Raw genomic sequence first — 27985 nt, 5'->3', positions numbered from 1 at the left:
TGAGCAAATCCAGTCTGTGAGGAAGCTTGAGGTACTTGCCCCTGGCCAATTCCAAAAGAAGGGAAAACCACTGCTGCCTGAGCCACAAAGGAGTCACCACAATGACCTTTGAGGAGCCCTTCTGAATTTTCATAAGTACTCTGGAAAACAGGGACAAGGATGTAAAAGCATGCAATAGCATATCTTTCTCCAGGTCTCCTTCTATGGAGTCCTGGAACAGAAGTTTGCTAGTTGATTGTGTAGACAGGAGGCAAAAAGGTCTACCTCAGGAATTCTCCATAGATGGATCAAATATTGAGAGATACTATGTTTCAGTTGCATTTGTAAGGGACTGCCATGCTCCTGCTCAACTTGTCTGCCACACATTTTTGATATGATGGAATGTAGGATGTCTGTAGAGTGAGATTGTGCTGTAAAGCTTATATCCCATGCTAACATGGCTAGTCAGCATAGGGGGTAAGATCTAGTTTTCCCTTACTTGTTTATGTACCACATCACTGTAGCATTGTCTGTAAACACTTGAGGAGGTCCTGGGGACCACAGACAATTCAGAGAGGTAAGAGCATTTATAAGAGCTAGCATCTCTTATGTTCATGTGTTTTGGTATGTCTTTCTTGTCCTGCACTTTTATACACATCGATACTGCACTCCAAGCAAAGTCTGAGGCATCTGTGATGACTGAACACTTTGGACCAGGAGCAGAGAATGGGAGACTTGGATTTTGATAAGACAATGGGTGCTGATACTGGTACCAAAGAGATTTCAGACACCACTGCATCTTTCTAATGTGGAGTCTTGCAAGCGGTATCATGAGAATCATGAAATCACGAGACCGAGACTCCAGAGGTATTCCTCCTTGTGACAGAAGTCTGAGTGGAACCCTCTTAGAATAGATTTACATATAGACATATTTTTTCCCAAGGAAGAAAAGCTCTTTGTACTTATATATCTAGCAGGTATCCTAGAAAGACAATCCTGTGAGCTGGAGTCAGACTTTTGGAACCCAGGCCTTAGTAGGAAACATCTTTCCCAGAGCAGAGAGATTCCTGACATTTTTGAAAAAGACTCTGCAAAGATAAACAAGTCATATAATACAGAAAAATGTAGATCCCCTGTAACCTGCAATGGGCTATCAGAGGAGTTAAACACTTTGTGAACACCCTTGGAGCAGTGGATAGCCAAAAGGGTAAGGCAGAGAACTGATCACGTGATCCAGATACACAAAACCTTAAGAAATGTCTGAAATCTGGATGGACAGAAATGCAAAGATATGCATCTTTTAAACCTAATATTACTAGAAAACTCAAATGAGGAAGAAGGGATAAAAAGTTGTGTAGTGAAATCATTCTGAAGTTGTGCACTATCACAAACTAATTCAGCAAAGAAAGCTCCACAACTGGTCTCACAGAACTTACTTTCTTTGGCACTAAAACATTCTTGAGTAAAATCCTTACCCTAACTGAGGAGGAAGAACAGCTTCTATTACCTCCTGAGACAGCATATGGTATAAAATAAGACGGAAGGGTTTTGTCTACTGTATGAGGAGGAATACCCCAGAAAGGAGGAATTCCCTCCCACTGCCATCTATATCCTACATGGCTCACCTTCAGTACCCATTTGTCTACAAAATATATTGTCCAAGACAGTAAAAGAGATTCAGACTTTCTGGAAGGACAACGGACTGCCAGGGTGGGGGGGGGGTGGTTCCTTATATAGTCATTCTGACTTAAGTGTCCTTTGCTTTTTAAATGTCTGCTTACCAGCATTCTTCAGAGACTTTATTTTGTTTCTTGCCAAAAATCAGACGATGGAGCAGAGAATCTCTTGGTGAATTTATAGTAGGAGGGCTGAAAAATCTGAGAGATTCTCTTGAGTTGGCTTACTTCTCTCATCATACTTTTTGATAACCGCCTCAGCAGAGTGTCCAAAAACTAAATCTATGTCCAAGGGAGAATTTAAAATTTCATTTTGGACATCTTATGGTAGGTTCTAAGAACACAGCCAGGTAAACCTCTTTAAAACAGTACCAGCGGCAGCAGCCCAAGAAGTGGTATCCACAGCCATAAACACATTTCAAATGATGACTAATGACTTGAGAAATTGAAGAAACTAAACTACACAATGCAGATTTTCCCTCACAACAGGAAATTGACACCAGCATTCCTCATACTTTAATGATTAGTCATGCTAAACTTTAACATGTGAACCTGATAGTTTAGCATTCTAAAAATCAAAGTTGCAGAATCATGCACTTTGCCCCCAAACTTATCATAAGCTTAACATCCTTAACAGAAAGAGAAGGATTAAAATTAACAAAATGTTTAGCAGCAGTTAGATTTACTGAAGCTACAGTTGCTGGATCAGGTCTGAGATTAGTCTATAAAAAATTGAAAGACTGAAGAACTTTATACAATCCGTTTGCTTTCTTGGGGTAAACAGGCTGACTGTCAGTTAAAACATGGGCCATGACAAACAAATCCTCGAAAGCTGACAGCACTGGAGGGATAGAAGAAGGTTCTGAAAATTCCAGTTGTAGCAAATCATAATATTTTCTAAGGGATCCAAGTACTCCCCCAATGAAAACTTTGGTTCATCCTGGAAATAGTCACAGAGAAACAGAATCTCTCACAGGGAGAATCGGATACCACAGTCTCCACAGAATCTGAATCAAGATGCTAAAAAAATGCACTAGTCCTTTCACAATCCCCTACAGATTCCAAATCTTGACTCTCTTCAGGGAAAAAGGAATCCCTTTTCCTTTTATCAGAAACCACCTTACAAAAAGGGTCAAGAGCCTGCACAAGACACTGAGCCAAGCCCATTAAATTCTCCTCTCCACAGTAACTGATAATGGTTTAGTTTTCTCTCTTTCTCTTTTTGGCAGGAAAATTAGGGAAAACATACACGGTATTGCCAGCAATCGATTCCCCAAGGATGGGGCACAACATTTTGGCTAAGCAGGGGCAAATTCCCTTCCTCTTCTCCATTACCAAGAGTGGTTCTCCTTTGCCCACTGAGGAGACCTCAACAGCTGCAGAAGACGTGGCTAACCCCTCTGTCCATCTGAAGAAAAAGATGAGTGATCTGAGGAACCAGGTTTGGCCACAATACAATCACCAACCTGCAGCTGAGACAAATTACCAGTCTGCTGTGTTGGCAAAAGCTGATTAACAATCATTTCTTTTGATGGCTGAAAGAAAGTCCAGCCAAGAAAGCAGTAGTTTACTCCATGGTCAAGTTAAAAATGACAGTTGTTTTCATGGGAAGCTTAGCAGCAACCGCCAGCAAAACTGGAAAGTAGCTAAAAAGTAACTTTTCCCAATAAAAAAGCAACATAAAATGCAATGTAAACACTTTCACCAGCCCAAAAAAGCGAAATGAACACAGTTTCTTCACAGAAAAAGTAGTCTTAAACAACTTTAACTCACAAAAGTAAAAACTGCGCTCCTGTTTAAAAGTACATAAAAGTCATGAGACAGTCAAAGAAAATATTTTCCTACTTTAAAATTCTCTCACAAGAAGTTACTTTAAACAAGTAAAAAACATGTGGAAGGTCTTCCCCGAAGGGAAACCACAAAACAAAAACAGAAATTCCAATTGCTGATTTAGTTGTGAACTGATATCCTGGGAGGATTTTACTTTCTTATTTTCCATATTTTTCTTCTATTTATATTTTTTCACTCTCTCGTATCCTCATTAGAGATGGGCAAAGTTAAAACATCTACTCTCCTTTAGATTCTCAAGAAGTAAAGGGACTAGTAGGAATGCCAGGTCAAGCAAAACACTGGGGACTGGATAAAAAAGAACCTGAAATGCAGTGTTCTGCAGGGAAGTGGCTCCACTTGAAACAACAGAACTGAGACCAGTAGACATAAATGACTCCATGGCACTGTTTTTCTTTTTTTGTTTTTTTAATAGTCCTATTTTTCTCTTTTCTTTTCTTTCACCTTATTGATTCTGAACAGATTTTGGTATCACTGCTGTTTGAGAAAAAGTAGAGGAGGTGTTATGCAGTTTTTATATTCAGTATTTGGTTAATTCTATCATGGTTATTTTTAATAGGTTTCATAGGTATTTACCTCACTCATTCAGGGCTTAAATATATAAAAAATGCTTACTTTTTATACAACTGGAGTCTGGACTAAGGTTCTGAAAGTACAGTTGTGTACACTTACCATAAATGTAGATGTTCGAGTGTATTCACTGTTGCAGTCATCACACTTGGGTTATCTGCCTGTAGGTAGCCCTCAGTCGACCCGAATACCAGAGTCTTACTATTTCTGTGTCGGATACTGTTGCTTCTTCCATGATGTCAGGTCATCAGGGGTATAAAACAGGCAGCCAACACCATTACATCAGTTTTTCTTGCCCCAAATGTCAGGAGCGGGGGGGGGGGGAGCTGGTATATGGTGGGGAACACCACCAATAAAAAGCAAATATCAATGCCATTACGAATGGCCACAGAGAGCAGAGGTAGAAAAATAGAGAAAGCCAGGAGGTGGGAGGGAGGGAAACCACGACTGCAATAGTGAATACACTTGAACATCTACATTTATGGTAAGTGTACACAACTGTACTATGTTCTTCGTGTTTCACTGTTGCAGTCATCACACTTGGGTTGATTCCCAAAGCTGAGGAAGGGTGGAGGCAGTCAAGAGGTGTTAGGGCTGGCTAGTAGGCCTTGCAAGACTGCTGTAGCAAACCCACCCCTGGATTTAGAAAAGATATGTAAGTGGTAATGCTTGGTGAAGGTGTTTACAGAACTCTTGGTTGCAGCTTCCAGAATGTCCTTGGTAAGGCCTACCCTGAGAAATGCTGTAGAGGTGGAAGTAGCCCTAGTGGAATGTGGTCTGATCCCCTGTGGGGTAGGTTTTCCATGATGCTTGTAGCAGAAATGGATGCAGTGTGCTATCTATTTGGAAATGGTTTGTTTTGAAATGGCCTTACCGTCTGCCCTTGTAACAAAGCTGACTAGCAGCTGGTCAGATTTTCTGAAAGGCTTAGTTCTGTCAAGGTAGAACCTGAGCTGTCTGTGCACGTCCAAGGAGTACAGGATCCTTTCACCTTTATTCTGAGTATTAGGAAAGAAGTTTGGCAAATGGATGGATTGGTTTAGAGCCACACTGGACACAACCTTAGGCATAAAGGACGGGTTAGTCCTGAGGGAAACCCTGTCAGCATGGAAAATAATGAAGGGTTCCACAGCCATTAGTGCCTGTAACTCAGACACTCTTCTTGCTGAAGTTATGGCTAAAAGCAAGGCTGTTTTCCAAGAGAGGAATTTTAACTCTGCTGAGGCAGCAGGTTCAAAAGGGGGGAAGCTTGAGCTTTTCCAGTACAAAGTTAAGGTCCCAGGCAAGGGTGGGTACTCTCCTAGGGGGACTTAAGTTGTTAGCCCCTCTCAGGAACTGTTTGATGAGAGGGTGAGAAAACAGATGTGGTTTAGTATTATAAAGAGCATATGGAATTAGCAGAATACATGAGGCCATGAATCCCAGGGCTTGCAGTATTTTTCTTGCAAAAAGCTGGGTTCTGGTGGCCATTTTTTTGAACTAGTTTGTCAGATAGACCGTTTTTCTGAAGTGAGAAATGCCATCTGGGAAGTTGAGTCCAAGTTTGCTCCCAGGAATACAATCTTTTGACTGGCTACCAGTTGTGATTTCTTTTCGTTGATGGTGTACCCCAATGAAGTGAGAAGGCTTTTTACAAATGCCAGGTGCTGAAGTAGCAATTCCTGACTGTCCACCTGAATCAGGTAGTCGTCCAGGTATGGGAAAATTTGGATATTTCTCTGCCTGCAGTATGCAATGGCTGGAGCCAGGCACTTTGTGAATACTCTGGGCGCAGTAGATATTCCAAAGGGCAGTGCAGAGACTGATAGTGCATAGAGCCTGCCCTGAAACATAGATATTTCCTGCATGACTCCCTTATGGGGATGTGCAGATAAGCTTCTTTTAAGTCTAGAGTGACTAACCAGGCATCCTTGGCTAGCATAGGGAGAAGCTGTTGCAGGGTAAGCATCTTATAGGTTCATAGGTTCATAGGTTTATACTAGGCTATCTGCCCTAAGGCATTTATAAGCCTAGCCCAAAGTTTTGTGGCTTACGCCACCCCTTATATGAAAAAATACTGTGCCCATTAGTTTGTTGTGCCTCTGTCCAGCAGTGACACAGAGATGATTCCCGGGGTAAACCTACGATCTCCCATCCACAGGTCAAGATTTCTCTTGAACAGAGCCAGCGAGGTGCTCTGCCTCACATGGACCGGGATTTTATTCCACAGCATAGGGAGTCTCTGAGTGATAAATCTATCCCTCCAGCACGTCCTATTTATATCCGGGCTAAAGTTTAAGTCACTTGCTCTAATGGTTTTGGTGGATTTGGATTTTTTGAGGTGGAATTTGAATCTTGAATTTTGGGATCACCAGAAAGGTGTTGAGAATTGAAAGATCCAGGATTGGGCGCCAAGAGTCCTCTTTTCTGGGCACCAGGAAAAGTCTGGAGTAGAAACCCTGACCCCTCTGTTCTAGTGGAACAGGTTAAATAGCTCTGATATTGAGCAGGGAAAGTACTTGCTTTTGAGCCTCTGCCCAGTGGTTTGGAGGAAGGTCTGGAAACCCTCTTGGGGTTGGCAGTGAATGGAAGAAGAATTTGTACCCCTGGGATACAATGTTTAAGACCCATCGGTCCTGAGTAATGGACATCTTTTTTTTGCATGAAGGGCAAGTTTTCCTCCTATGGGGCACAAGTAATTAGGCAGGGCTGGGAAGGATAATTGGAAAGTCATTGTGAACTTTTTCCATAGCTTACCACTCCCTGTTTTTGGGGTGGGGGCACTCCATTGTTTAGATCTCTGCATACCCTGAGACTGTAGTCTGGGTGGCCTGTTTCCCCTGGGTCTGGTCTGGGAAGGCCTTGAAGAGGCTGGAAAGGACCACTTTTTAGAAGGCCAATGCTTACTGAATCTAGCTGGTTGCACTTGTAAGAATTCTTTGACAGTTTACATAGATTTAGCTTTTTCTTCCATCTTTTTAAGAACTTCTGCTTTGGTACCAAACAAACAGTCCTTATTTAAAGGAGCGTCTAGTAATTTGGATTTGACATGATCTGGCAAGGTTTGTTCCTTCAGTCAAGCATGCCTTCTCAGTACAGACCCAGTGACTGCAGCCCTGCAAGATGCTTCTAGGGCATCAAAGCCACACTGCAAAGTATGCTTACTAACTTGGTTTGCAGAATGCATTAGTTCTTGTAAATCTTTATTTTCTGCACAATCTGGAAATAATGCCATTTTTTTGTTTAATTAGTTCCATAATATGTTGCTGGCACTTCACATGTGAAACTGGCAATTCAATGCCCTGATGGCAAGAGTTACAGAGGTATATACCTTCTTACCCCATCTGTCTAAAGCTCTGGAATCCCTGTCCAAAGGGGTAGGAATTTTGGTTGTAGTAGCCTTAATACCTTTAGGTCCCTGGGAAATGGTCTCTGGATCCGCAGTAGGATTCTTAAAGAGAAATTTGTGGGAATCAGGTACTCTGTAGTACCTGTCAGGTTTCCAAGGGGCTGGGGGTAATGTATCTGGAGTAAGACTAAAAAAAAAAAATCCTTTGGCTTTTCCTGGTTAGGGGTCACCACAGTGGAACTCCGGTCCGCTAATGAGTGGCAGTAGATTTGTACGTACTGGCTTGCCAGGCCTAACGCACAACCTTCAATGAAGGAACGCCCATTCATACATGTCGCCACACAGAAGACGCTCTAACTGAGAATCAAACGGGCAACATCTAACTGTGAGGCAACAACGCTACCGCAGCACCACCACCGCAGTTTAATTCCATAAAAACATCATGTACAACATCCAGGACAGGGGGTATGGCTAGAGGCAACTCTAAAAATTCTCTGAGTCTCTTTTTGGACTGAGCGTAGTCTTGGCATTCCCAGTGGAAATGCTCTCTTAAAGTATGCAAGGTTTCACCAAAAGAAAAATCCTCTGGAGGGCAGGCAGAGGGAATGGATTCCTCTGCATCTGAATCCTCATAGGCTGATAAGGGCATGTCCTGATAATTAGAAGGGTCAGACTCCTGGTCTGTAGAATCAGAAGGAAACTCAGTTCTATGTGTCTTAGCAGGGGAAGGCTGGCTTCCCCTAATTAGGGTAATACGGTCTTCAGCCATTCTAAGCATTTGTTTTTGTGGCATGGGAGCTTGAGCATGCACTTTGGTCATTGGTTTTCTAGGCATAGTGCATACTCTGGGCCTAAGAAACTCAGTTGTTTTGGCTAAAATTAAGTCTATTTGATTCGAACATCGGTAGGATGGAATACACAATCAGAAGCCGGTGCCTGCACAGTGGCTCCGGACCCATTCAAGGTATGGACATTTGCAGGTTCCATACTCAAAGAACCATCTCGCAGCATACTGGACTCTGAATGGGTCTCAGCAGAGGCCTGTGAATCCATAGAAGTGGGCATCAGGGGCTGCAAAGGCGCCTCACTGAGTACTAGTGGACTGGTGACTAGCTTAACGGAAGTATTGTTGGCAGTTTTGGACCTATGCGGTCTATCTCTGTCTCTATCTTTATGTTTTTTTGGAAGATCAGTAGTCAGATGACTTATCAAAGCCATTTCGGAATACAGAGAATGAGAGCGAAAGAATTTAGTGACAAAGACAGGCCGATGATGAATGGTTTGGGCGTTAAACAAGGCACAAAACTGACAGTGAGGGATGTCGTGGTTTGGGCCTAAACAGGTGACGCAGTAAGAATGAAAATCTCTGTGAGGTATTTGCTTTCCATAGGCAAGACAATTGTTAATTTTTTCTGACATCAGTTAAAGCAAGAAAAAAGGATCCCCAATGGGGTACTTAGCTTTAGAAGACTTCAGGAGTATAAACTCGAAAATGAAAATTTCAAGTAGTGGCCGACCGGCAATTGCGAACTGCTTCTGTTTCAGGCTCCTCCTTGGCAAAAAGGACTGATGTAATGGCATCGGCTGCCTGTTTCATACCCCTGACGACCTGACGTCATGGAAGAAGCGACAGCATCCGATGCAGAAATGATAAGACTCTGGTATTCGGGCTGACTGAGGGCTACCTGCAGGCAGATAACCCAAATGTGATGACTGCAACAGTGAAACATGAAGAACATCTTATTATTTCACAAATGCTGTCTACAAATCGGGGTATGTAATACATGTTGGAAAGCAGTGACTGTTACTAGATTGGCACCAATTTTCAACTACCATTATGGTTTAAAAATTCAAATGTGCCAGCCATTTGCATTGGTCCTTTCAAGCTGACCTTTGCCCTCTGTTCCTCTGGTGAAGAAGGAAAGAATAAGCAGATTAGTTGGGATGGAGTTAATTTCTGGCAGGCAGTGGGGTCAAAATAATAGAAAAAGAAAAAAAAACATATATACAACTGCGGCTCCTGGAATAAGTCTGAAAAGAGTCTTGTAGTTCACTGTTGTACTTACAAAAAACATACTACAATGGACCAACCACTTTAATAATGTCTGTTTACTAAATAAAATAATTTTTCATGTATTTGATGGTTTATAAGAGACACCCGTCTGCTTAGCTTATTTGTTTCTATATTCTGTCTGGTTGTTTGTCTTTTCGGCTTTTCCTGGTTAGGGGTCGCCACAGCGGAACTCCGGTCCGCTAATGATTGGCAGTAGATTTTTATGGTGCCAGGTTGCCAGCCCGACACCCAACCTTCAGCGAAGGCATGCCCATTCACGCATTTTTTTCGGAGGCCACTCGGCTGCGGGGAGGACATGCAGACCCCACACAGAAGGCACTCCAGCCGAGAATCGAACAGGAGAACATCTTGCTGTGAGGCAGCAACACTACCGCTGTACCACCAAGTAGGATAAATCTGCCTGGGTCTAACCCACTTTCAGTAGAGGTCTGGGGAGAAACGCTCCATAATATTAAAAAGAAATAGTAAAGAATATTAACAGGCATACATTATTCACAGTAGTGTAAGGTAAATACTTAGACAAAACACATAAACCGAAGGATATTTGAAGTAAACATTCCAGGAAACACTGGCTCTTGAAAAGGTACAAATTACTTAGAAGTTCAATATTATTCCAGTAATACAACAGGTACAGTTTAATTGAGAAGGTTACAGAATTCTGATAAAAATCAAATAGCTTTTACATGACTGTGGGCTATATTAAGTTTGTAGGAGGAATTTTGGAATGTTGGTTAAAGTGTAATGTCTGCCCTGTAACTTAGTTTTCAGGAGTGTTAATTAGGTGCCTGACATCTTAGGCTGACTTGAAGGTGCCAGGTATTAGGATTGCTTTGTATACCTAGTAGAAGGTAATTCCAGTCTTCTGTTACACTAAACGAGAAACAGGAGTCACTATGCTGACTGTGAGTGACTATAGATTTAGTCAGGAATTGGTAACTGGATCGAAGCATATGATTTGTGGTGTACCACTGTAATTGTAAATGCAGTGAAGGGCACTTATCTCAGTGGTTAAGTGTTCAGTGTGCTATTCTAAATGTGGAGTTAGCAAATCTATTATCTACCTCTAGCCAGTCCTTAGACTTGACAGGGAAGTAGTGTAAGATTTTGAGGGTGTGATGAAGCAACCTGGAGTCAGTGTTAGTTCCTAAACTTGGGATCACCATTTCCAACATTCAAAATTCAGCCTCTTTTTGAGACGTTCGCTTGCTCAGGAATTGATAAGTGCTTGTGATGAATAATGCTGTACGGCTGACTACATAAGCTCCAATTGTTTCATAGTTTATTCTCTAGCTACTAGTAAGCACCTTTATGCAAATCAATAAATAGCAATAAAGATTTTGCATCCACATCTCCAGTAAGCAGTTACTAGACTATAGCTGTCTGGTTCATAAAGAACTTAAGCATTACATCCCATATTCTCAGATGAGGATGATAGGAGTGTACTCCTGACCAATCAAACAGGGTCACATGATAAACTGGTAAGGTATGAATGTATCTACTATATCAAACATTGTGGGCCGATCATCATGGGTCTTATGGTCAGGATGAATCTCAAACAGATAACCGCCAGGATGGAAAGAACCAGAGGACTATACCAGAAGGCAACTCAGAAGTCATTGCTTTATGCTTCCAGGACTATAATGGTGGAAGGAATGTAGCATGGGCGGCAAGGGAGGTGGAAACAGCTGTACTCACAAAGGATTTGAATACAGGGTATATCAAGTGGACAGGTAAGTTACAATGGAATGGATAAGTGGCACTGACAACTGTCCTAGGACTGAAATTAGCACACCATGCTTTAGGAAACTGGAGTTAAAAAAAGCTAACAAAATGGATGTTAAAGGAACAGAAAGTGATCAGCAACATCCTATAAGAATTATTCTTAGTGTCAGTGCTGTTTAGTGCTAAGTCAAACACCATGAGTGGCACTGAGAATATAACCAATCTATTTACAGGAAGTACTGAAATAGAATCATAAAGCTGATATAAACTAGGATATTAGGCAAAGAAACAGCAACAGAGGTCTTACGTAGAAGAGTACAAGGTACTTTACCTGGGGTTCATCAATTCTGAACTGGAATATCAGCTGGGACGAGTCATCTTGAAGAGTTGTTGTTGTTTGTCTTTCGGCTTTTCCCACAGCAGAACTCCGATCCGCTAATGATTGGCAGTAGATTTTTTACGAAACGCCGAGGTGCCAGCTCGATGCCCAACCTTCAACAAAGGCACGCCCATTCACACACGCATGTCTTTTGAATGCTACCCAACCATGGGGAGGATATGCAGACTCCACACAGAAGGCACTCCCAAGCCAAGCCAAGCCAAGAATCGAACGGGAGAACCTCTTGCTGTGAGGTAACAATGCTACTGCCGTACCACCGCGGCTGTATATGAGTCATCTTGAAGAGTATGGAACAGAAAAGGATCTTTGGGTGATAACATTACAGAAAGGAATCATCGAGTACCAATTGGCAAAGCTGTCGCCAAAGCTACAAAGCCATCATGTGGCCTCTTGACTTAAGTACAGAGGTTGTACTATGTCTGTGCAGACATTTTGCCATAAAAGTGCTAGACTACTGTGTTTTGTTCTGTTCTCCTTAAAGAGAGGGAAGGAAAAGTACAGTTGTGTACACTTACCATAAATGTAGATGTTCGAGTGTATTCACTGTTGCAGTCATTACATTTGGGTTATCTGCTTGCAGGTAGCCCTCAGTCGGCCTGATTAACAAAGTCTTGGGTCGTGCATCGGTTGCTGTCCCTTCTTCCATGACGTCAGGTCGTCAGGGGTATAAAACATGCAGCCGATGCCATTACATCAGTTTTTCTTGCCCCAGATGTCAGGTGCCCTCCTAATGGGAAGCAATTAAATATAAAAGTACAAAGATATACCTCTACCAAAAAAGCAAATACACCAAAAAGGCTTTTAAGCATAGTAAAGGAAAGTAGAGGTATAGCCAAAAGAAGTTAGGGGGCTGGAGGGAGGGTATCCAGGACTGCAAAAGTGAATACACTCGAACATCTACATTTATGGTAAGTGTACACAACTGTACTATGTTCTTTGTGTTTCACTGTTGCAGTCATTACATTTGGGTAGATTCCCAAAGTTATGGTTGGGAGGAGGAATTTAGATAGCATTAGGGACAGCTATAAGGCCATGCAAGACTGCAGTGTCAAAGCCAGCTCTGGATTTAGAGAAAATTGGCAAATGATAATGCTTGGTGAAAGTATGTACAGAACTCCAGGTAGCAGCTTCTAGGATGTCCCTTGGTAGGGATGCCTCTGAGAAAGGCTGTAGAGGTAGATGCAGCCCTGGTGGAGTGAGGTCTGATCCCCTGGGGAATAGGTTTTCCATGGTGCTTGTAGCAGAAATGAATGCAATGGCTTATCCATTTAGAAATGGTTTGCTTTTAAATAGCCTTCCCCTCTGCCCCTGCAGCAAATGCCACCAGCAGTTGTTCAGATTTCCTTTGAGGTTTAGTCCTGTCCAAGTAGAATCTAAGTTGTATGTGCACATCTAAGGAATGCAGTATCCATTCCCCTTTATTCTGTGAATTGGGAAAGAAGGTTGGCAAATGAATGGACTGATTAAGAGCCACACTGGATACCACCTTGGGCATGAAGGATGTATTGGTTCTGAGGGACACCCTGTCTACAAGAAAGATGATGAAAGGCTCCACTGCCATAAGGGCCTGTAATTCAGATACCCTTCTAGCTGAAGTGATTGCTAAAAGGAATGCTGTTTTCCAAGAAAGAAATTTTAAGTATGCAGTAGCAGCTGGCTCAAAAGGAGGTAGAATGAGTTTCTCCAAGACAAAGTTAAGGTCCCAGGCTGGGGTTGGAGCTCTCCTAGGTGGTCTCAAATTTTTGGCCCCACTGAGGAACTGCTTGAGCAGTGGATAAGAGAAGAGGGGAGGTTCTGTGTTATAATGAGCTGAAATGGCTGAGGCGTGGATTTTAATAGAGGAAAAAGACAGGCCTTTGTGAAGCATCTCAGTTAAGTACTGTAAAATCTGAGGTAAATTGGGCGCTGCTGTGCTTATCCCTTGAGATTGGTTCTAGGCACAGAATCTTTTCCATTTTTCAGCATAAAATTTTCTAGTACTAGGCCTCCTTGCCTCTAAAATGATATCCATCACAGGTTTGCTGAGGGATGGTAAGGGAGAGATTAGGTAATAAGCCAGGCTGCAAGGTTCAGTGTTAGAAGCTGTGGGTGCAGAATCTGGTTCTCTTGCTGGGACAGCAGGGAAGGAGTCTGAGGCAGGTGTCATGGAGATATCCGTGACACACTGCACAAGAGGGGGTACCAGTGTTGGCGCGGCCAGTCTGGAGCAATCAAAATCATCCTTGGTTTGTCCTGTTTAATTTTTAGTAGTACTTTGGAGAGCAGAGGCAGAGGGGGGAAGGCATAGACTGATAGGTTTTTCCAGCTGAAGGACAGAGCATCCACTTTTCAGGCTTGTTTGTGGGGAGTCCTTGTGCAAAATCTGTCCAATTGGTATTTCTGGGGAGAGGCAAACAGGTCTACATCTGGGCTCCCCCATTTGCTTGTCAACATGTTGAAAGTCCTTGGTTCCATTTTCCACTCATGTGGGTCGATGAGGTTTCTGCTTAGTCTGTCTGCCAGTGTATTTAATTTTCCTGGCAGGAATTGAGCTTGTATGTGCACTTGGCTGCTCAAGGCTGTGTTCCACAATGCCATGGCTAGTCTGCAGAGGGGGTAAGAATGTGTACCCCCCTGATTGTTTATGTACCACATAACAGTGGCGTTGTCCGTCTTTACCATTAGTTGTCCTGGAAGAATGTGGTCCTTGAATGCTGTTAGAGCATTCTGTACAGCTAACATTTCTTTTTGATTGATATGCAGGTGCATTTGACTTTGGTTCCATTTGCCCTGAATGCACTTCCTTGCCAGGTGAGCCCCCCCCCCCCCCAGTGGCAGGCCTCTGCCCACCAAAGGAAATCTAGGCATAGGCAAGGTATGATAGGAATCACTGTTTCGAGGTCCTGAGAATGTTGACACCATAGGCTTTTTAGATATCACTGTAGTTTCCTCATATGCAGTCTTGCATATGGAATTAGAAGAATGCAGGAGGCCATGAACCCCAAGGCTTGAATTATTTGTCTTGCAGATAGCAGGGTTTTTGTGGCCACTTGTTTGAAGTAGGTTGTCAAATGAATTTGTTTCTCTGGCATGAGGGTAAGCCATCTGGGAAGTTGTATTCAAGCTTGCTCCCAGGAATATAATTGGTTGACAGGGTACCATGCGTGATTTCTTTTCATTTATGGTGTACCCCAGACAAGTTAGAACCCTCTGTACAAAGGCCAGATGATTCAAAAGTATGTCTTGGCTTTCTGCCTGAATTAGACAATCATCCAGGTATGGGTATATTTGAATATTTCTTTGCCTGCAAAATGCAATGACTGGAGCAAGGCACTTTGTGAATACCCTGGGCGCAATAGATAAGCCAAAGGGCAGTGCAGAGAACTGATAGTGCGTGTAGCCTGCTTTGAAGTGTAGGTATCTTCTGCAAGATTCCCTGATTGGGATGTGCAGGTATGCGTCTTTTAAATCTAGTGTTGCCAACCAGGCATCTTTGCCTAGCATAGGAAGTAATTGGTGAAGAGTCCGCATCTTGAATTCTGGAATCTCCAAAAAGGTGTTTAGAGTAGACAGGTCCCAGATAGGATGCCATGAATTGTCTTTTCTGGGTACCAGGAAAAGTCGCGAGTAGAAACCTTGTCCCTTTTCCTCTTCTGGTACCATTTGAATAGCCCCATGCTTAAAAGAGAAAGTACTTGTTTTTGGGCCTCTGCCCACTGATTTGGGGGTAGGTCCGGCCACCCGCTTGGTGTTGGCAACGTGTGGCAGTGAAATCTGTATCCCTGGGACACTATATTTAAAACCCATTTGTCCTGGGTAATGAGTTCCCAATTCTTTGCATGAAGAGCAATCCCCCCCCCCCCCCCAAAAGGGGCAGTCAGTTGATAAGTGCTTAGAAATTTTAAAAGGAAGTCATTGAGACAGTTTACCATAGGGGGAGTCTTAACATTCCCAGATTTGGAAATGGAGGCCCCCCACTGCCTAGTCCTGTGTGTCCCCAGGAACTGAAACCTGGGGTTTCTGCTGTGTCTGGGTTTGGTTTGAGAAGACTTGGAAGGGGCTGGAAAAGACCAATTCTTAGAGGGCCAGTGCCTACTAAATCTAGGAGGGTGAACTTGTAAAAAATCTTAAAACAGTTTGCATAGATTTAGCTTTATCTTCCATCTTTTTAAGAACTTCCTCAGCCTTGTTGTCAAACAGGCAGTCCTGATTTAAAGGAGCATCCAACAATTTAGCTTTAACATGATCAGGTAAAGATTGCTCCTTAAGCCAAGCACGCCTCCTGAGCACAGACCCAGTAACAGCAGCCCTGCAAGAGGCCTCTAATGAATCAAAACTAAAAATCACTGTTAAACATGAATATGTCTCTCTTTTGACTTCTGAAATGAGATTTCCTTTAAAAGTACAGTATGACTGGATGCATATAACACGTACTAAATGTCATGAGTAGTTGGTGAAGGCACTTACTGTTTGGTTTGCTGCCTTAACACATTCTTATCCATGACATGATGTGCGTTTTATATACACCCTGCCATGTTTTACTGCTTACTTGTTGACAAAGTGCAGTCTGATGAATCTTGGTCTTAGCCTTAGGTAATGAATGTCATGTGTTTCTCAAGTATACCCAAACAATCCACTTATGCTGTGCTACTGAGGTCACTAAAAAGGCCAAAACGTGCATGTCCACAGTTAGTGGGGGTTTGCCTTTATTGGCCTGAATATACCCAAAATGACTTACTAAGTAAAATGTCATAGGCATGCAGAAGCCAAGTAGCTGAAATATGATGTCCTTAATGAGACATCTGAATATATATATCCCATGGGATTCCATTGCAGGAGGTTTAAGATATCACACAGGATTTTAGCTGGTCTGTGTTTTCCTTGAAGTTTTTACTGAAAGGCTTGTTTGTGCAACCTTTTTACCCTTTGGTTTACACACACAAATACACACACTGAGGAAATGTTAGCAGTTGTCATCTATAACACCCTTGTTTCCTTACTGCAGCAAAGGAGGACAGTCATAGAAAAAACATATTAATCTAGCCATATAATACAAGGATGCATCTCAGGAAAGCACATAAACCCATGCCTGTATAAACAATTTCACACAAAATCATGGTGAAACTTCTTGTCTTAACTTCTTAATTGCTACAGCAAGATTTGTGTTGTGTGCTGACACAACTGCAACATTTTACTACTGTCCGATGTTATTCTATAAACAACTGTAGACATAGTGCACACAGAAGTATGTAAAGTAAGTCTTTCTTCAGTGCTAAACGTTAAAGAAGTCCTTGACTGTAATGAATTTGATTACTGAAATTTAAATGCAGATTGCTTACCTCATCCTTGCACTGGAAAAGCCATTCACTGCCATTAGACAACCTGTGTGGGATGAGCAAACTGTTACTGTCACAATTACTGAAAACCAACCTTTCCATCATTGCATATGTCTGGGAAACTGGTTAATATCTAATTCTACTCAGATTACCCTCATGTTTTCCATCTGCATTTTTAGTAATGATGAAATATCTGTACTTAAAGAGCATCACTGTTCCTTAACTTCTCTTGGTTTTGATTCCAGTCTGTGCAAATCAGATGTTGTGACCACTTCACTTTTATTATAGGATTACATATCTATGTATTTATTTTTGTAACATATGTTTTGTGTACTCCTACTGATGTAGGCTTCCAATGAAAATTGGAAACTTGAGGCTATATTCAACTTACACTATTACATAGAGTCCGTAGCTATTTTGGTGCTCTCAGTTGTATTTAAAAAGCTGGCAGAAAAGAAGGATACCGCATCAGCATCCTTTAATGTTGTTCAGGCCTTCCTGCCCTTTCTATCCTCCAGTGATTCAGGCTCATTCCTGACTCATGGTTGTTGGTAATGTGAGCAGTAGCACTGGTACTTGTACTGGAGGACCTACTGAAAGTTCAAGGATTTTAAGTCTGATCCTCAGGAAAGCAAAACTTTAATTGCAATTAGAGGGAGCATACACTACTTGCAAAACTGCAATATCTTTGACTATTCCTGCTTCTTCAACGTACAGTGACCTCAGAGCTAGCTAGTAGGGGTGTAGTGGCACTTAAAGGGTTTAAAAGCAAGTTTCAGAATTCAGTGTTATTTGCAGAAATCACACCTTAATTTCTGAAATGCCAGGACCCCTCTACTGGGGAAAGTTCATACTGCCCTGGAGACCTAGAGCCACCAGACAGTGGGTACTGGAATAGAACTCTACAGCAATTAGCATTCTTCTAGTTAGGTCATCTACTATGTAAATGGGAATGCTATAACTATATACTACTGTTCTAAAATTATATTTCTTGTAAGACTGTAACTGAGAAACCAAAACTTAATACTTAAGAAACCAGAAACATGAATAACAACAGAAATGGACATTTTAATAGATTATGCAGAGAAAATAATTTCAAGAATGAAATTACTTTAACAATGTTTTAAAATATTTCAGAATAGTCAAGTCACTTTTCCATCAATGCCTATGGTTAAATGTTTCTTCTTAAATTCTCTGCATGTCACAGCTGATTAACAGCTTTTACTTTGAGGTTATTTAAATTTAAAACTTTGAGAACACCCATTAAAATTCTGTGCAAATAAAACAATACATATTCATGAAGTTATTCAGTCTTAAATGCAGAGCAGCTCATGAAAACTCCAGACAACCCAATTGAAACAAAAGTAGCTAAACTAGGAACAGAACTTACTCTGAAGGTTGGTGAGTTTAGGTTAGTGCAGTGGGTCTACACTGCATGATATTGTGACCACAAAGGAAAAAAAAACTTTGTTAATTGCCATTTAGGTTGGCTGGTTTGACTAAATGAGCTTGTCTGAATAAAGCTGCAATGAATCAAAATATATCCACTAATGCATACGGAACCCATGGACTCTCAGAGTGGGGAGAATGGGTCTTGTAAGAAACGTGGATGCTTACCGTAGTCTAAAGACATGTTTCTTCTTCTTGTACCCACTGGCTGCCTGACAAAATGCATCTTTCAGATTAAAAGGTTCTTCTCCGTGGTAAGTAATTAGCGATGTGAAACTTTTTGCATCTTTATAAAACGAAAGCTCTCCATTCTTCAGCACACAGTATAGACTGATCCAAGACCTGGAATCAAATACACAAAACAGTAGAGTGTAATTTAAAACAAAAACATAAAAATGTTTAAACAGACATCACTGTTAGGATAACAATGGCAAATATATAATCTTTACCAAGACATGGAGGCTCTTTAGAAATATAACCTCACTATCCTGACTAAGGAAGGATATCAAAAACATCTCAAATACCTAAAGGAAATGTAGAACCGTATGGATGCCAAAGGTGACCACTTGGCAGAATCTACAGACTGGACTTCCCAAACACAGTTTATAAAACTTGAAGTACCAGCAATAGCACTATCCTTAAATTTCACGGAGTGCCTACAAACATCGGTAGCATCCTTATGATAAGTGACAGTATGACACACAGAACAGATGAAATACCCAGCACAACTCATAAGTTTCAAAGACTGCCATACAAACACTGGTAATATCCCTGCAATCACAATACTATGACATACAAGAACTGATGCTCATCATTACAAATACCCAGAAGATGCACGGTCCTTAAGTTTCACACAGTGCCCTACAAAACACTGGTAATATCCTTGTAATCAGCAATTCTATAACACATAAAACACAGACTCATCATTACAAATACGCAGAAGTAGCACAATCCTTAAGCAAAACAGAGTGCGATATGAAACACTGGTAACATGTTTGTGATCAGTGATTCTATGATGATGTACTTGTCTCACCAGAATATGCAAGCAAAAAGTAATTGTGACTTGTCATTAAAACACGGGATGTGACAACTACCTCAAAAATTATGTAACAGGATTTGCTGATCACTGCTCACTCTGAGGCACTCCATCCTATATTAGATGCAGCCGCATGTAGTGGCTCTTTCAAATGCACTAGACAATAAGATGGCCACCCACATGCTAACAAGTTATTTTCATCACCTTGAATGGCTCCACAGTTTGGGGAAAAATCTTAGCGTTTAAGGACTAGCTGTGTAAGTGGTACAAAAGAGTGCATAATCAATGTCTGACTGTGCAAGTCCCTGGCTGCCTTTAATGCAGATAGACCTCATACTTTCTTTTGGGACACTCCTACATTGAATGGGGTTATTTGCCACCTCTTGCTGTCATTTTTAGACAGAAGTACAAATTTCTGTAGACCTGAGATAATTGGAAACAAACATAAATAAATGAGGAAAGTGTGGTGATTCTGAATGCCAAATCTAACTAACAAACTAGACAGTTTTGACATTTCTTTTCCTAAAGGACACTGAAATCTGCACTGCTACAGAAACCTGGTTCAAGGACATTGCTACAATTCCACAGATTTAGGGTATGCTGCCTATCACTATTGCAGGTATTGTGTGTGTGTGTGTGTGTGTGTGTGTGTGTGTGTGTGTGTGTGTGTGTGTGTGTGTGTGCGCTGATGGAGAAGTTAATCAGGTCTTGGTGTTCATGAAAGATAACAGTCTAGATTTTGGCAATGTTACAGTTAATATCAATGATGAACATATCAACTTTATGGACTGCTATCAGCCATTTCCATGACTCTCAACAAGCACAAGGAATTTCTAAGTAAATTACAAGGCAAGCTTCAACCATTTAAATAATGACTGAACAGACCTCTGTGTGAATAATTTGTACACCAAAATATTAATATTTTTTATATATAAAAAATTACTTGGAACAGATAGCAAAGAAGTCAACAAGGGTCAAGAATATTTTTGAATTTCTACTCATTAAAATGGAGGTCTTTCTGTTCTTCACCAGAAATGACTCCCAGCGAAGTATCAAACCATGGCACTGATATTTAGTCTAAGATTAAAAAGAGTAGCAACCACTAAAAAATGTAAAGCTGGGGATAGTCCATATAGAGAGTTATGACAGAGTCTTAAATCATAACCAGCTTATATTTTCAAGATAAGGATATCAAGAATTTTACCCAATGAAGGTAGTATACCTACATTAAAGAAAAAGCATTCATATACTTTAAAATTCAGAAACAAACTCCTTGGTGGAACTATAAAAATAAACAAACCTTGCAAAGGGAAAATATAAACAAACAAACAAATAAATAAAACACTAAATAGGCTAGAAGAAAAAAATTTCTCAACAAATACTAAAATTAAGTGAAAGACTGTAAGCTCCAAACCAAGTTATCAAGGTATCAAAAACAAACAATAAAACAAAGCTAGTTATGAAATTCAAAGATGACAATAATATTTTCTTAACATCATCAGAAACATGAGGAAAGTACAGTTGTGTATACATACCATAAATGCAGATGTTTGAGTGTATTCATTGTCGCGGTCATTACATTTGGGTTATCTGCCTGCAGGTAGTCCTCAGTCGGCCTGAATACCAGAGTCTTGGATTCCTGCATCAGATGCTGTCTCTTCTTCCATGACGTCAGGTCATCAGAGGCATAAAACAAAAGGCCGACGCCATTATATCAGTTTTTCTTGGCCCAGATGTCAGGTGCCCCCATAATGGGAAGAAATTATATGTTATGTTACACCTCAAACAAAGAGCAAATACACCAGAAAGCTGAAATACACCAAACAAGAGGAAAGGTAGAGCCAAGAGAAGTCAGGGGGCTGGAGGGAGGGTAACCAGGACTGCAACAGTGAATACACTCGAACATCTAAATTTATGGTAAGTGTACACAACTGTACTATGTTCTTCGTGTTTCACTGTTGCAGTCATTACATTTGGGTTGATTCCCGAAATTTGGGCCAGCTATTAAGCCCTGCAAAACTGCAGTGGCAAAACCAGCTCTGGATTTAGAAAAAACAGGCATGCGGTAATGCTTGGTGAAGGTATGTACAGAGCTCCAGGTAGCAGCTTCTAGGATGTCCCTGGTAGGGACTCCTCTGAGAAAGGCTGTAGAGGTAGATGCAGCCCTGGTGGAATGTGGTCTAATCCCCTGTGGGGTAGGTTTTCCATGGTGCTTATAGCAGAAATGAAGGCAATGGGCTATCCATTTAGAAATGGTTTGCTTTGAAATGGCCTTCCCCTCTGCCCCTGCAGCAAAGCCAACTAGCAGCTCTTCAGATTTTCTGAGAGGCTTAGTTCTGTCCAAATAAAATCTAAGTTGTCTGTGCATGTCCAAAGAGTGCAGTATTCTTTCTCCTTTGTTTTGTGGATTCAGGAAAAAGGTAGGCAAATGAATGGACTGGTTTAAGGCCACACTAGACACCACCTTGGGCATAAAGGAAGAATCGGTCCTGAGGGAAACCCTGTCTGCATGGAAGATAATGAAGGGCATCACTGACATGAGGGCTTGTAATTCAGACTCTCTTCTTGCTGAAGTGAGGGCTAGAAGGAAGGTTGTTTACCAAGAAAGGAATTTCAGCTCTGCAGTTGCAGCTGGTTCAAATGGAGGGAGAGGGAGCTTTTCCAATACAAAGTTAAGGTCCCAAGCTGGAGTAGGGGCTCGCCTGGGTGGGGGTCTTAAATTTTTAGCCCCCCTGAGGAATTGCTTTAACAGGGGGTGAGAGAAGAGGGATGGTTCAGTATTATAATGTGCTGAAATGGCAGAGGCATGAATTTTAATTGACGAGAAGGATAGGCCCTTGTGGAGCATTTCTGTTAAGTACTGAAGAATATGAGGTAAGCTGGGCACCGTAGTACCCTTCCCCTGAGTCTGGCTCCAGGAACAGCATCTTTTCCACATTTCAGCATAGGATTTTCTAGTACTAGGTCTCCTTGCTTCCAGAATGACATCTAGCACCTGCTTACTGAGGGATGCTATTGGAGAGCTCAAGGAATTAGCCAGGCTGCAAGGTTCAGGGTTTGAAGCTGAGAGTGCAGGATCTGGCCCGCCTGCTGGGACAGCAGGGAAGGTGTCTGAGGTAGATGCCATGGATCCAGCAGTATCATACTGTGCAAGAGGTGGTACCAGTGCTGGCAAGGCCAGTCTGGCACAATCAGTATTATCCTTGGTTTGTCCTGTTTGATCTTTAGCAGAACCTTCTAGAGGAGAGGCAGAGGGGGAAAGGCATAAACTGAGAGGCTTTCTCAGGTAAAGGACATGACATCCACATTCCAAGCTTGACTGTGGGGAGTCCTTGTGCAGAATTTGTCCAATTGGTAGTTCTGAGGGGAGGCAAACAGGTCTATCTCTGGAGTCCCCCATTTGTTCCTCAAGAGGATGAATATTTTTGGTTCCAGTTTCCATTCGTATTGGTCCATGAGATTTCTGCTTAGGTCATCTGCCAGTGTATTTAGCTTGCCTGGCAGGAATTGAGCTTGTAGGTGCACTTGGTAGCTCAAGGCTGTGTTCCATAGAGCCATGGCTAGTCTGCAGACAGGGTACAAGTGGGTTCCCCCCTGCTTGTTTATGAACCACATAACTGTGGTGTTGCCTGTCTTTACCAATAATTGTCCTGGAAGGATGCGGTCTTGGAAGGCTGTCAGGGAATTCTGTACAGCTAACATTTCTTTTTGGTTGATATGCAGGTGCATCTGACTCAGGTTCCATTTGCCCTGAATGCACCGCCCTGCCAAGTGAGCCCCCCATGCATAGTCTGATGCGTCTCTAGTCAGGGTTTGCGTGGCAGGGGGTAGATTGAAAGGGAGCCCCTTGTTGAGGTGGCAGGCCTCTGCTCACCAAAGGAACTCTGTCTTTATACAAGGAATGATAGGAATTATTGATTCCAGGTCCTGAGAATGTTGACACTATAGCATCATCTACAATGTCCAGAACAGGAGGGATAGCTAAAGGCCTGTGTTGAGGTAGGAGTAAGAATTCCCTAAGCCTCTTTTTGGAGTCAGAGTAATCCTAGCTTTCCCATGCTCCCTAAGGGAGTGCAAGGTTTCACCAAAAGAAAAATCTTCTGGAGGGGAAGGAGACGGAATGGAATCCTCTGCATCAGAATCCTCATAGGTAGATAAGGGCAAATCCTAGTAATCAGAAGAAACAGAAAATTCAGAATCCTGATCAGAAGAATCAGAAGGAAAATCAGTTCTAGGTCTCTTAGAGGGGGAAGTCTGGATTCCCCTAATTAAAGTAATAAAGTTTTCAGCCATTCTTATCATTTGTTTTTTTAGGCATATGGGCCTGACCATGTGGTTTGGACGTCGGTTTTCTAGGCGTGGGTCGAGTTTTAGGCCTTGAAGAAGAAGATGGCGTCAGTTTGAAATGCAAGTCTGTAGGCCTGAATACACCCTCAGAAGCTGGTGCCTGCACAGCGGCTCCGGACCCACCCAAGGTAGAGACATTTGCAGGTTCCATAGTCGAAGAAGCATCTCACAGCATACCAGACTATGAATGGGTCTCAGCAGAGGCCTGCGAATCTGAAGTAGTGGGTATCAGGGGCTGCAAAAGTGCCTCACTGAGTACTGGCGAATTGGCGACTAGCTTAACAGAAGCATCGTCGGCAGTTTTGGACCTATGCGGTCTGTCTCTGTCTTTATCTTTATGTTTTTTCGGAATATCGGTAGTTGGATGGCTTACTGAAGACATTTCTGGATAGTTAAAATGAGTACCAAAATAATCTGCTGCAAAAACAGACCGACGACAAATAGTTTGGTGGTTGAATAAAGCATAAAACCGACAGCAAGGGATGTTGTGGTCTGGGCCTAAGCAAGGAATGCAGTACGAATGAAAATCTTTATGAGGTATTTGTTTTCCACAAGAAATACAATTGTTAACTTTTACTGACATCTGTTTAGGAGCAAGAAAAAGGATCCCCAACGAGGTACTTAGCTTTTTTGAAGACTTCAGTTTTGAAACTCGAAAACGAAAATTTCAGGAGTCGGCCGACCGGCAGTTGCGAACTTCTTCTGCTTCGGGCACCGTGTGGCAAGAAAGACTGATGTAATGGCGTCGGCTGCATGTTTTATACCCCTGATGACCTGACGTCATGGAAGAAGAGACAGCATCCGATGCAGGAATCTAAGACTCTGGTATTCAGGCCGGCTGAGGGCTACCTGCATGCAGATAACCCAAATGTAATGACTGCAAAAGTGAAACACGAAGATCATCAAAAAAATAGAAATGTGTTATAGCAATAAAAGTCAAGCAAGTAGTTTTGTACAAACAGTTTTGCCACCTGATTATACAGTACAGTGCAGTTTTCTGTAATTACCGAGTGATACACCATGTACTACTAAAAAGCATTTAAAGTGCACTATAGTGAAAAAGTCTACCTTTTGCACCGAGAGGTTTTGCTTTGTGAGAAAAAGTATAGTACAGTTGTGTACCTACCATAAATGTAGATGTTCGAGTGTATTCACTGTTGCAGTCATTACACTTGGGTTATCCTGCTGGCAGGCTACCCGCAGTCGGCCTGAATTCCAAAGTTCTGGTCCGGCATCAGTTGCTGTCACCTCCTCCCTGACATCAGTGCACCAGGCATATAAAAGATGCAGCAGACGCCATTTTCTTCAGTTTTTCTTGCCCCAGATGTCAGGTGCCCCCAAAAGAGTAGGCTAAAAATTCTGCTCATAAAAAAGCATGCACTAACATAAACATTACCTTCATCTACAAGCAAATACACCACATAGGTTGTATAGAATAGAGAAGTACAGATAAGTCGCAGCAATGAAAGGGGGGTGGTGGGAGGGTAACCTGGACTGCAACAGTGAATACTCTCCAACATCTACATTTATGGTAGGTACACAACTGTACTACGTTCATCATGTTTCACTGTTGCAATCATTACACTTGGGTTGAATCCCAAAGCTGAGGTTGGATGGCTGGTCTTAAATAGAATTAGGAGTGGCTATGAGGCCCTGTAGAACTGCAGTGGCAAAGCCTACTCTGGATTTAGAGTAAAGAGGTAAGTGGTAGTGCTTTGTAAAAGTGTGCACTGAAATGTCTTTGGTTGGTACTCCTCTGAGGAAGGCTGCTGAAGTGGCTGCTGCTCTGGTTGAATGTAGCCTAATGCCTTTAGGCACTGATTTGCCATGTTGTGAATAGCAGAAATGAATGCAGTGGCCTATCCATTTTGAAATAGTCTGCTTTAAAATAGCTTTTCCTTGCGATCCTGCAGCATATGCCACTAAGAGTTGCACAGTCTTTCTGAAAGCTTTAGTTTTGTCCAAGTAGAAGCGTAGCTGTCTGTGTATGTCCAAAGAATGCAGAAGTCTCTCCCCCTTATTCTGTGGGTTTGGATAAAAGGTAGGCAAATAAATGGTTTGGTTAAGAGCCACACTGGACACTACCTTAGGCATAAATGTTGGGTTTGTCCTTAGAGAAACCCTGTCTGGATGGAAAATAATAAAAGGTTCCACAGCCATTAGTGCCTGTAACTCTGAGACTCTTCTTGCTGAGGAGCAGAGCTGTTTTCCATGATAAGTATTTTATCTCAGCTGTATTGGCTGGCTCAAAAGGAGGCAGTGTTAGCTTTTCCAAGACAAAATTCAGGTTCCATGCAGGTGTTGGAGCTCTCCTTGGAGGTCTTATGTTTTTGGCCCCTCTGAGGTACTGCCTTAGCAGTAGATGTGAAAAAATAGGTGGGTCCGTATTGTAATCAGCTGAAATGGCAGAGGCATGAATCTTAATTGATGAGAAGGATAAGCCTTTGTCCAGCATCTCAGTTAGGTATTGTAAAATCTGAGGAATATTTGGTACAAGCGTATCCATTCCTTGTGCCTGGTTCCAAGCACAGAATCTCTTCCATTTTTCTGCATAAGATTTTCTGGTGCTGGGCCTCCTGGCCTCCAAAATAACACCCATAACTGCTTTAGAGAGAGGTGTGTTCTGAATGGTTGCATTATCAGCCATGCAGCCAGATTTAGGGTTCTAAGTTGGCTGTGCAGGATCTGATTGTTTTGCTGGGTCAGCAAATAAGGAATTTGAGGTAATGTCCAGGCTGGGCCTTGAGACAAGCTCTTTAGGATTGGGTGCCAATGCTGGCATGGCCAGTCTGGGGCAATCAGTATCATTTTTGGCTTCTCTTGTCTGACCTTTAGGAGTACCTTGGGGAGGAGAGGCAGTGGAGGAAAGGCATAAACTGTAAGGGTTTTCCAGCTGAATGATAGGGCGCCCACTTTCCATGCTTGTTTGTGATAAGTCCTTGTGCAGAATCTTTGTAGTTGGCAGTTGTGAGGGGAGGCAAATAGATTATGTCTGGGCATCCCCATTTCCTTTTTATCATGCTGAAGATTTGTGGATCTAGTTTCCACTCGTGATGATCCATGAGGTTTCTGCTTAGTTCGTCTGCCAGAGTATTTGCCTTTCCTGGCAGGAATTGTGCTTGCAGGTGTACTTGATAAGTCAATGCTGTGTTCCACAAAGTCATGGCTTGTCTGCAGAGGGGGTAGGAATGTTTGCCTCCTTACTTGTTTATGTACCACATGACTGTAATATTGTCTGTCTTTATTAGCAGTTGTCCTGGATAAAGTAGATCCTTGAAAGCTGTCAGGGCATTCTGTACAACTAGCATCTCTTTTTGATTGATATGAAGATGTATTTGGCTTGCAGGCCATGTGCCCTGAATACATCTTCCTGCCATGTGGGCCCCAAGGCATAATCTGATGCATCTGTTGTTAGTGTCTGCCTGGCTGTGGGTAAAGTGAATGGCTGTCCCTTGTTGTGGTGACAGGCCTGTGCCCACCATTGAAATTCCTGTTGCAGGCAGGGAATGAGGGTAATTAATGTTTCCAGGCTGTGACAATGTGGAGTCCAAACACTTTTTAGATACCACTGTAGTTTCCTCATATGCAGTCTTGCATATGAAATTAGTAGAATGCAGGATGCCATGAAGCCCAAAGCCTGCAGAATATTTCTTGCAGATAACTGGGTCTTTGTTGCCATCATTTCGAAGTAAGAAGTCAGTTGCCTTTGTTTGTCTGGCGTGAGATAAACCATCTGGGCAGTTGTATTTAAGCTTGCACCCAGGAATATTATCTCTTGAAAGGGTACCAGTTTTGATTTCTTTTTGTTCACTGTGTACCCTAGGCAAATTAGTAATCTTTTTACAAATGACAGATGCTTCAGTAGAATGCCCTTGTTCTCTGCTTGAATAAGGCAGTCATCCAAGTAAGGATATATTTGTATTCCTCTTTGTCTGCAAAATGCAATTACTGGCGCCAGGCATTTTGTGAAGTCTCTGGGTGCAGTAGATAAGCCAAAAGGCAGTGCAGAGAATTGGTAGTGCATTGAGCCAGCTATGAATCTGAGGTATCTTCTGCAAGATTGTCTGACTGGGACATGCAGGTATGCCTCTTTGAGGTCCAAAGTTACAAGCCAAGCCTTCTTGCCCAGCATGGGCAGAAGCTGCTGCAGAGTCAACATTTTGAATTTTGGAATGTCCAGAAAAGTGTTTAGAATAGACAGGTCCAGTATTGGTCTCCAGGTTTTGTCCTTTCTGGGTATC

The 27985-nt window shown here is 42.2% G+C and overlaps 1 protein-coding gene across 2 annotated transcripts in view; it reads right to left on the bottom strand.

Annotated features, from left to right (window-relative positions):
- Nucleotides 1-27985, bottom strand: part of LOC122804338 (spectrin beta chain, erythrocytic-like) — a 2132081-nt gene that overhangs the window by 94798 nt on the left and 2009298 nt on the right. For both annotated transcript variants that reach the window (XM_044074141.1, XM_044074142.1), the window contains 2 exons: nt 18530-18703; nt 16916-16958 (listed from right to left, as the gene is read on the bottom strand). In XM_044074141.1, the coding sequence (XP_043930076.1) occupies nt 16916-16958; nt 18530-18703 (217 nt within the window). The remainder of the gene's footprint in view (nt 1-16915; nt 16959-18529; nt 18704-27985) is intronic.

This window comes from Protopterus annectens, chromosome 6.part0 (genome assembly GCF_019279795.1).
Source record: "Protopterus annectens isolate FY-2018-M chromosome 6.part0, PAN1.0, whole genome shotgun sequence".
Taxonomy (NCBI): Eukaryota; Metazoa; Chordata; order Ceratodontiformes; family Protopteridae; genus Protopterus; species Protopterus annectens.
Note: the sequence above shows the minus strand (reverse complement) of the source record. Positions and strands in the feature narration are given on the sequence as shown.